Source organism: Corvus brachyrhynchos, unplaced genomic scaffold (assembly GCF_000691975.1).
Source record: "Corvus brachyrhynchos isolate BGI_N302 unplaced genomic scaffold, ASM69197v1 scaffold67, whole genome shotgun sequence".
NCBI classification, from domain to species: domain Eukaryota; kingdom Metazoa; phylum Chordata; class Aves; order Passeriformes; family Corvidae; genus Corvus; species Corvus brachyrhynchos.
The window spans coordinates 1058857-1069026 of NW_008239114.1; the positions used below are offsets into that span (position 1 = coordinate 1058857).

Here is a 10170-nt window from a genome sequence, read left to right on the forward strand (position 1 = left end):
TTCACACTAGTCATTAGCACCGAGCTGGACGAGCTGATGATGGAAGCCCAGCTGCTGCAGGTTTCTCTGCCCGAGATCCAGGAGCTGTACCAGACCCTGTTCACAAAGCAGAGCCCTGCCCTGCAGCCAGAGCAGAAGTCACCCAGCACAGCCACAAATGAGAAGGCAAGTGTCCAACAGCAGCACTGAGCTGGGGCACCCTGGGAAAGGGCTCTGCCTCAGCCCATGGGCTTTACAGGGGTTTGTGTGTGTGCCTGCACTTCCATTAAAATACATTTTCCATGTTCAAAGGAGTCAAGAAGTTGATAAGAAATTAGTTACAGATTATTGAATACAGTATGTGGCCTAATACATTTTTGAAATTTAGGTATGTGTTTATGGTCAGTCTCTGTACTTTAAATCATCTGTCCTGATTTCATAGAATTGCAGAATCCAGACTGGTTTGGGTTGGAAGCTCATTTTGTTCCACCCCTTGCCATGGGCAGGGATACCTTTCACTAGCCCAGGTTGTTCCAAGTCCCATCCTGGCCTTGAACACTTGACTCTTGACCTGTGTTGAGGCTTTCCTAGGGAGCTGCTGTGGAAGCTGTGGGCTCAGAGGCAGGACATGAGGATGGTTTTCTCTCCAAGTTCTGTCCCTGGGGCCTGGCCCTGCCTTTGGCTCCTCTTACACATCTCAGGCTACTGAAAAAGCAGCACTGTCAAAGACTGCAGTTGTACTTAAACCTATGCCTAAAATCAGGGTATGGAATAACAGGATAATGGGTGTTAGCTGCATACTTCCAACCTTGCCAAAATGTCTTTCCCATAGAATGAGTGTTGCCGAGGAAAAAAGGATGGGATTAGTTACATGGAGAGAAAACTGAAGCGGCGTTTTGAGAGAGAGAGCTTCTGTGGTGAGAAGAGAGCAAGAGTAAAAAAGATGAGAACACCCAAAAAGAAGAAACTGAAACTGAGTCACTCAAAGGATCTGTGCAGTAACAAACTGGAGAGAGAGCGGGAGCGCCTCCTGGAGCTGCAGCGTTCCAGCGACAGCCACCTGCTGCCCTCAGACACGTCGTTCTCGGAGCAGGAGGACTCTGAGGATGAGGATGCCATCTGCCCAGCTGTGAACTGCCTCCAGCCCGAGGGGGATGAGGTCAGGAGGGGCAGACCCAGCGTGGCATTCCGAGTGCTGGGATCTGGGACAGGGAGCTGCCCTGGGACTGTTTGACTGCAGAAAAGTTGTTCTTGAGGGGAGTGGGAGGCCCTGGCTAACCCAGGGCCCATGTCTGTGCAGCTGGGATGGGCAGGACTGACCCCACCTGCCCTGGAGCAGCCGTGTGGCATCAGAACATCTGCACACAATGGGAAGGGGCAGGTGGGGCCATGCAAACACTGTGTCCATCGCTGCTCTTGGGATACAGGTGTGGATGGGCTCTGTGGGTGGGGGCAGTGCCTGGGGCTCTGCTCAGGCCCATCCATGCTGGAAATAGAGAAGAGAGGCGGCTGAGTCTGTGATAGGTGGGAAAGCAGTGGGGAGATAAGGGAGGATGTGCCCTGCCCACAGCCCCAGAGAGCAGGGAGCACAGTGAATGTCCAGCACCAGCCAGCTGTGGAACAGGACGTTTCTCATGTAAATAGACCAGGAGCCCCTGGATGACCCACAAGTGAGGGGGACTTTGCCTGGCCTGGCTCTGACCCCTGTGTCTGCTCTTCACCAGGTCGACTGGGTCCAGTGCGACGGCAGCTGCAACCAGTGGTTCCACCAGGTGTGTGTGGGCATCTCCCCCGAGATGGCGGAGAAGGAGGATTACATCTGCGCCAGCTGCGCCGGCAAGGACGCCCAGTACCGGAAGTAAAACCCCCATAAACCCTTCAGGACTCGAGTAAAGAAGGTTCCCAGTTTTCCAGTTAAGCCACAGGGGCTGGTTTAAGAACCAGATTGCAAATGGTGCTACTTCTATCCTTATGGGATCATTTTCCAGAACTCAAAACAATTTTTGACACTTTTGTATTTTCCCTTGATCTGTTTGTGGTTGTTGAGGTTTGAGATGCTGACTGTTTGCAGGGGTTTCCACCGATTGGGAAGGCATTTGACACATGCACCTTTATTGTACAGCATTCAGTTACCTCTGGGATTTACCGGCGTATTTAATTCAGCTTGGTTTGGGTGCAAAAACAAACAAAAAAAACCCCTGCACCTTGAATTCTCCAATAATCCTCTTTTGAGGAAATCCCTGTTTACTCTGTTAACTCTTTGGAGACTTTAGTTTTTTTCCACTTTGTTTTTCGTAGACTAGGTTTATTTATCTGAGCAATAACTTCTATGTCTGGTTTCAGTGACTGGAATGACAATTGAACAGCGTGTTGCTTCTAGCATTGGTTGATGTACAGACAGCAAATGTTAGATCCTAGTGTCACTGAGGGCCCTGTGATGTAGAAGACAGGAAAAAAAAAAAAATCTGTAAAGTAATTGCCACAGCTGTATTTTGGCTTTCTCCTTTTTTGGGTAGCTTGTATCAAATGTTGCAGTTTATATTGTGGAATAAACCCCTGGTTATGTTATAAAATTAAATGTTGGTGTTTTTAGAGAGTTTGAAATGCTGTTTTATTTCCCTCTGAATCCACGCTGCATTGATGGGTTCTCTTAGCCAAGAAAAATTCACCTTCCAAAGAAGCAATGCAGAAGCTGTGGTGTTTCTCGTCTGTTCAGGTTTGGAAGGAGGAGGGAGGTCAAAATGTTACACCAAAAAGAAAAAAAAAAAAAAGCTTTTCCAAGGTTTTTGCAAAGCTTTTCCAAAGCTGAAATTATTTGCAGGTTGAGCGCATGAAGAATTGAAGGTACAATTTGGGGCTTGGCAGGGGCAGCAATGGGGATTCACACGAGAGGCAAAGGTGTGGAGCAGCTTCTCCTGCCAGCCCTGCCCAGCTGCAACAAAGGAGAGACTCTCCCCCACTGCCTGGGCTGGTGGCCACCGTGACCTTCCCTGTGGCCCACCGGGAGCTGGCTCTGCACAGCCCAGGCTGGTGGCCACAGCAAGCTCTGCCTGCAGTTAGCCCAGAAGCCTGAGAAATAAGGAGATTTCTGGACTGGGTCCAGTTCTCCCAAAGGCTGTTCAGGGCCTGTAGCTGGGGCACTGCAGGTGTGGCACCACCGTGCTGGGGGAGGAGACTGGACCTGTGAGCAGCAGAGCTTGGGTGTTCAGGCCCACAAGGCTCTTCTCACAGGGGGTTGCACCCGAAATCCCTTGGGGAGCAATCACTGCTGCAGAGCACAGCTGGAAATGGCCTGGTGGCAGGGATGTGCCTCCAAGGCCTGCCAGAGGTGGAACTTCTGGAGCCCTGGGGGACGGGAGGGCTGGAGATCTTTGTGTCAGGGAGAGCACTCTCCATATGACAGCTTGTCCTCACCAGAACTGTGGTGGGCTTGGTGTTCTCTCCACTCATCATTCCAGGAGGAAATTGCTGGTAAGTTTTTTTCCCTGCTGGTTTTACCCCTTTTCCCATGGGCAGAGCTGCACAGAGTCACTGGGGTAGGGCAGAGCCTTGGAGTATCTGTGGCTGATGGTGATGTGGAGGGTCTGTAGGTGGGATCAGAACTGTGCAGGAATTCGATCCCACAGGGGTTTGGTTTGGTTTTGTTTTTTAAACATTCATTTTTAACTGTTAAGAGAATCTTCAGCCTGGCCCAAATGATCTGTCTGAAAGTGCTGGGGTGGGGGAGAGCCTTGAGCCTGTGTACATGAGTCGTGTCTCTGCTTCTATGGTATAACTGGTCCTTTTTATTTTAGTACCAAAAGGATGCTTTGAGAACTGGGGGGTTTTTTTCTCTTTTTGCTTGGAAGAATCTTTGTGCAATGCTGAGATAACAGTCTGAGCTGGGGAAAAACACCGCTCTGTAATAACTTCCTTTCAGAGGGGACAGACAGACAAACTGGAGCTGGAGCTGGAAATGGAGCTGGCACAGTGTCTGATGCAGCTGAATCATTACAGAAGTTTCTCTGAGTCCCCTTTATTTTTTTCCATTGAAGAAATGGCTGTTTATCAAAAAGTGCCAGAGGAAATGGGATGCAGTTAAGTTCAGCATGGTGATTCTGTACAGGACCAATGGAACATTGGCACTTTGGGGACTTGGGGAGGTCAGAGGAGACCTTTGGGGTCCCAACAACAGCATTTATTATCAGGATTATTGAGTGCAGTAAAATTGGAGTGCAAGTTTTTGGAAATGACCACATTGTTGCTTGAAATTTTTCAAGAAATGGAAATTTTCAAGAACATGGTTGACCTGTGCCTGCAGCCCAGGACTGCTGGAGGATTTCCTGCTGGAGGCTGGAAGAGGTGACAGTGCCTGCCATGCCACAGACCCTGCCCTTGGGTTTCATCCCCATGTTGATACTCAAACTTGATGAAATCAGGGTTTGACTTCTCTTAAATAAAACAAGAGATTTGTTCTCTTTGGGGTGGGCTCTGCTGTGGTGCCCTTTGCACATTCCTCATCCTTGGAGGGTGACAAGGGCAGAACATGCTCAGAGTCTGGGAGGGTGAGGTGCCCCTTTCACCCCTCCTTTTGTGCACCCCAGATTCCCACAGGCTAAGCCAGAACAGGAAAAGGTCTATCTCACCTCATTCTGCTGCTTTTCTTTATTTTATTTATTTTTACAATGTAGCAACCAAGTACATCAAACCTCCCTGGATTGATCAGATCCTAATTTTTTATTTAATAAGAATAGTTTAGGGCCTCTACATTACTTTAATCGTAAAACAGGACAAAAAGGAAATTAAGTTACCCTACCTGTGGATTTGAGGCTGAGAACTCTGATCTAAAGCCTGCCTATACCGTCTGCCAAGGCCCTGAGACTGTACCTGCTGTGCCACCTTTAGTCCGTGGGATGTGCCCTGTGTGTGTTGTACACTGGGAGCATCAGAACAGCCCAGTGTGGTCACACAGCACCAGTAACTCACCCAAAGAAGAGGCAGAGCTTTGGTTCCACCTGTTCAGGTGCTGCAAAGATGCTCCAAGGGCTGGAGCCCCTCTGCTCTGGAGCCAGGCTGGGAGAGCTGGGGGTGTTCACCTGGAGAAGAGAAGGATCCAGGGAGACCTCAGAGCCCCTTCCAGGGCCTAAAGGGGCCCCAAGAGAGCAGGAGAGGGACTGGGGACAAGGGCCTGGAGTGACAGGACAAGGGGGAATGGCTTCCCACTGCCAGAGGGCAGGGATAGATGGGATGTTGAGGAGAGGTTCTTGGCTGTGAGGGTGGTGAGGCCCTGGCACAGGGTGCCCAGAGCAGCTGTGGCTGCCCCTGGATCCCTGGAAGTGTCCAAGGCCAGGTTGGACACGGCTTGGAGCAGCCTGGGATAGTGGAAGGTGTCCCTGCCCATGGCAGGGGGGGGAACAGGACAGACTTTAAGGTCCCTTCCAACCCAAACCAGTCTGGGATTCTGTGATCTGTGAACTTATCCTTTGAATACAGAACATGGAATTCACTCGAACACTCTCCATCATCCAGGCTTTATGAAAGATAAAATCAATGTTGGAGAGTGTTTGTCGGGTGTTTGGGCTGCTCCGGGGTCAGTGCAGCTCAGGGAATTGGGGCTGCCAGCAGGGGTTCGGCTGCCAGGACCCTGCCAGGGCACACAAAACACCAAAGAACTGCAATGATTAATGTTTGGCTGTACGAGATCTGTCTGTAGGGCACAACTACATGTCACACAGGATTCAGGAAGGGACCATTTCCACACAGCAGCATAAGGGGCTGAGACAGCTCTTCTGTGAGTCTAGAAATGAGTGTGCTGTTCTGAGAGAGTGGCTGAAGTACAGCCCTGAAAAATGGCATTATCCTTCATTCAGAAGGGAACAAGTCTCATACTGAGAGCTCTCCTTGAGGATGTGAACACCTCAGTCTGTGAAGGAACAGCTCCTCACTGAGAGCAGCATCAATGGAGATAAAAGTCTATCTGGAAGAGGAGATAAAGCAGCCACAGGAGGAGAATAGAACTGCAGGTTCAGCACTCAACTGCTCTTAGAGACAGACAAGCCTGGGATCAGGGAGTTCCTGCAAAAAGGTCTTGGGTAGAAGGAACAAATATTTTATGACAAAAAGAAAAGCCCGTGTGATCATGTGATAGACTGCCAGGTCCGGAATTCCGCTTGCTGAGAGGAAGGTTTGCTGCAAGGTGGTTGAAAAGAAATAGTGACGTACCCTAAATTCAGAGGTGCAGCTCCTTGTGCACCTCAGTTTTTCAGGTTCTGAAAAACTGCTTACAGTAATGTTTTAAAGGAATTTGGCTGTTTGTTTAATCATAATACTGGGCCAGATTTATATATACATCTGTGTGTGTGTGTGTGTGTGCATGTCCCTTGAAATCTGTGAGAGCTGGGGTTCTAAATGTCTGTAAGTAAAACCAGCAGCCCCCTGTCTACAGCACATCGAATTCACTTGAAAAGTCTCTCCATTATCCAGGCTTTATTGAAGATAAAACCAATATTGGAGAGTGTGGGTCAGGTGTTTGGGCTGCTTTGGTGTCTGTTGGGATTTTGGGTTTTCATGTTTTTGTTGCTGTCTGGAGTTAAATTTTAACCAAGCAGGGGACAGGCTGGACTAACACCTTGTAACTCAGGCTGATCCTTTGCCTGCTCCATGTGCTGCCCTGATATTTCTTGGGGAATTTTTGCTGGTTCCAGCAGTCCTATGCCATCTTCCTGTGGGGTCTTCCTCGGCGTGGGTCTGCAGAGGGAGCTCAGAGCTCGTGTACTTTGCCTGGGAGCTGAAACAGCACAGGGGGAAACAGGGAGTTCATCATAAAATACCCTTGCATGCCAAGAATGTCTTTTGTGGTGAGGGAACTGTCCTCCCTAAAGAAGGTCAGAAGAAGGGATGACAGAACTGGGGTTGGGCTTGGAGGCAGAAGTACAGTGTTTGACCAGCAAGCTCTGAGTGCTGACTTTGCAGGAGGGATCCCTGCAGAAACCTGTGAAGAGCCTGTGCAATGCCCAGACGGGTGGGAATTCAAACCCGGAAAAGCCTGAAAGATTCAAATAAATGGAGTTTCTGCAAATACGGAAGAATGAGTCGGCGCTCTCAGAGTGGTTATGCATCACCTCAGCTAAAAGGATGATGGGCTAGACTGGCATTGCTCTGGGATACCCCTCCTCTCCCTAAACTGCATCCTCTTTTTTTGCAGTGTTTGTAAGGCAGAGGAAAGAGTTCCCATTGAGAACATTTTTGTCCCTTCCTAGCAGATCCTTGTAGAGATGTGTCAGCTCTGACGCTGGCAGCCAGCACTGAGAGCCAGCGATAGCCCGGTGTGATGGAATCGGAGAATCACAGAATCATTAGGGTTGGAAATCCCTCCAAGACCATCGAGTCCAACCATTCCCCCAGCACTGCCACGTTCACCACTAAACCAGGTCCCCATGTGCCACATCCATGCATCTTTTGAACACTTCCACGGATGGTGACTCCACCACTGCCCTGGGTGGCTGTGCCAGGGCCTGACCTCCCTTTTGGGAAGAAATTTTCCCTCATCCAACCTGACCCTCCCCTGGAGCAACTTGAGGCTGTTTCCTCTTGTCCTGTCCCTTGTTTCCTGGGAGAAGAGACCTGGACCTCCTGCCTCACTGCTTTTGGTGCAGCAGGAGCTCTCTTATGTTTTCCACTAAGCCAAAATCCTGGGCCAGTGCAGAGACGACTTATGCGCCTTGGCTTGCAGAAGTTACACTTATATAAATCTGTATTTATTCCTCCAGCAGAAGCAGCATTTTGGATTGGGAAGAACAAGAGAGAAAAATAAAATATTCCCCTTTCAGAGACTTCTCTGTGGCCAGCAATGACAGAGGGATGGGATGAGCTCCCTGGCTGTGCTGCTCAGGGCAGGGCCCAGTCTGGGTCAAGCAGCATAGCTGAAATGTGCCCTTCTCTCACTACAAAAATCCCAACCTGTCGTGGTTGTGCCCATGCCTTTGGTTGGGAATGGCCTCTGCTGCCCAGTCTGTCTGCTCTGCCAGGGAGAACATGGCTTGTCTGGGGTATGGGCAGTGCTGGGCGTGGCCTGAGCCCCTGGTCCCTTTTGTTCAGGGGGAAAGATGGGGCCCATCACCCCTCCTTCTGCAGAAGGAAATCTAACTTGGTGTGTGGGAAGTTTGTGTAACTGAGATGGGGATTGATTGCTTCCACCACAGCTGCCAGGCAGTGTCTCAGGTGAGCACAGAGGAGCTTCCAGAGGCACTTTGTGTCTCCTCTGCTCTCTTTGCTGATGTGAAACTGCCCTTGGAGGAGCTGCCCACACCTGGAGACTAGGCAGGGAAGGTGAGGAGGGGACTCCAGCGGGGCTGGGGGTTGGTGCTGGGAAGGTGGATTCTGCCTCCGTGGGTTCTGTTGCTGATCCAGCCCCTGTGCTGGCATAGGGGAAGGGCTGGAGCGGGGCGGCCGCAGGGCTGCAGGATGGGGGCAGCAGGACCCTCGCTGTGCCTGCAAACAGTGAACAAAGCTGAACCTAGGCTTGGGTTTGTGTAGAATCTCAAGTTGCTCCTTCTGCCTTTACAGAAAATCTTCAAGTCAGGATGCAAAAGTTGCATGCATGGAATTGCAGAATCCCAGACTGGACTGGGTTGGAAGGGACCTTAAAGCCCATCTTGCTCCACCCTGGGCTGTGGGCAGGGACACCTTCCACTAGCCCAGGTGGCTCCAAGCCCCATCCAACCTGGCCTTGGACATTTATTGTTAGACAGTACAAGAACAAGACTAACCCCCAAATACTCCTGGTGGCAGCACATCAGTTACCAGGTGCTCACTTGATAACCCTCGAGAGCTTTCACGCAGAAGGTGTTGTGGGCAAGGAATGCTGTCCATCACCATGACTGGAATATGGATGGGCTCTCAGTGGAAAGAGGTGTTCCCCCAGGATGGAGGTGGTCTAAGTGTAAAAGTGCATAATGCAGCAGCTCAGGGGTTCTTGAACAGAGAGGGTGATCAAACACTGGAAGGGGCTTGTGTTGGAGTCCCCATCCCTGGAGGTGTCCAAGGGATGACTGGACATGGCACTCAGTGCTCTGGGCTGGTGACAAGGTGGGGACCAGGCCCTGGCTGGACTCGATGATCCTGGGGGGCTTTTCCAATCAGAGTGATTCCGTGATTCTGTGAACGTGGCTGCCAGGCTCACCCCTGGTACTGGACTGTGTCTGTAGACGAATCGCTGTCATACTCCTGGGGACTTAATGACCAAATCATTACTGGATCCAGAAACCTCACGGTGTTTTTCCCACAGTGTGTGGGAACTGCTATCCCCATCCCAAACCACAACTGCATCACAGTTCCCCAGGTGAGAAGCCCACTTTGTATGTGTCAATACTGCTTTTTAACACTTGTAATGCTTTGTAAAATTGCTTCTACTTCCTAAATAAACAGCTGCAGAAAACACAGGTGCGCTCCTCAAGGCTCACACCTGTGTGTTCACCACACCTACGTGTGGGAAAAGGGGTTCTGAGGGACTCAGGGCTATTCCTCCCCATGACCGGTCCCTGCTCTGGGCTCCACTGGACTCTCTGGAGGCTCCACAGGTCCCTGGGCACTGCCTCAGCCCCCCGTAACTGCTCCCCCTGTGACATCCCTCCCTTAAGGGGGAGGGAGCACCCAAGATCTCTAAGTGCTTGTGGTGGAAAGGGACAAAAGTCAGAGGGTCCACAAAAATCAAAGTTTTATTCATAAATCACACACTTGTCACGGAAATTGCTGTGTTAATCCCTGATCTACTCTATAAGCCCATGGCAGTGGGGTCTGGATAAGGGGGTGGGGGGGAAAGAGAAGAGAGAAAGGAAGAGATGAGTTAAAGAGAGAGAGAGATCAGTCAATCAATCAATCAATCAATCAGCAGTCGTGGTTCCAGCATGGTGATCCTGCCGATGGGATGTCCAGGGTCCTGCTTGGGGGGTACCACTTTTTGGACAGCTTTCCCCACCGTGACTCAGGTTTCTCGCTTTCCATGCAAATGAAAGCATGCACTTCGTTCAGACCCTTCTGGAAACAGGTCGGAGGCTCTGAGGGCGCTGACCCCGTACAGCCCCTGCCCCTTCTCGGCCTCACTCCTGCGCCGGTGCCGCACTGGGTTGTGCTCATCCCCAGGAACTACACCAAGGAGGTTTGTCCCAGAAGAGTGCTGCCCTGTCTCCGCACGGTCGCTCGTCCAGCCCACTC

At 50.7% G+C, this 10170-nt stretch overlaps 1 protein-coding gene across 2 annotated transcripts in view; it reads left to right on the top strand.

The window, feature by feature from the left end:
* The window catches only part of KDM5B (lysine demethylase 5B), a 71042-nt gene extending 68467 nt beyond the window's left edge, over positions 1–2575 (top strand). For both annotated transcript variants that reach the window (XM_017739809.1, XM_017739810.1), the window contains 3 exons: positions 11–165; positions 812–1138; positions 1704–2575. In XM_017739809.1, coding sequence (XP_017595298.1) covers positions 11–165; positions 812–1138; positions 1704–1841 — 620 coding nt within the window. In that variant the 3' untranslated portion in view covers positions 1842–2575. The remainder of the gene's footprint in view (positions 1–10; positions 166–811; positions 1139–1703) is intronic.
* The last annotated feature ends 7595 nt before the right edge of the window (positions 2576–10170 follow it).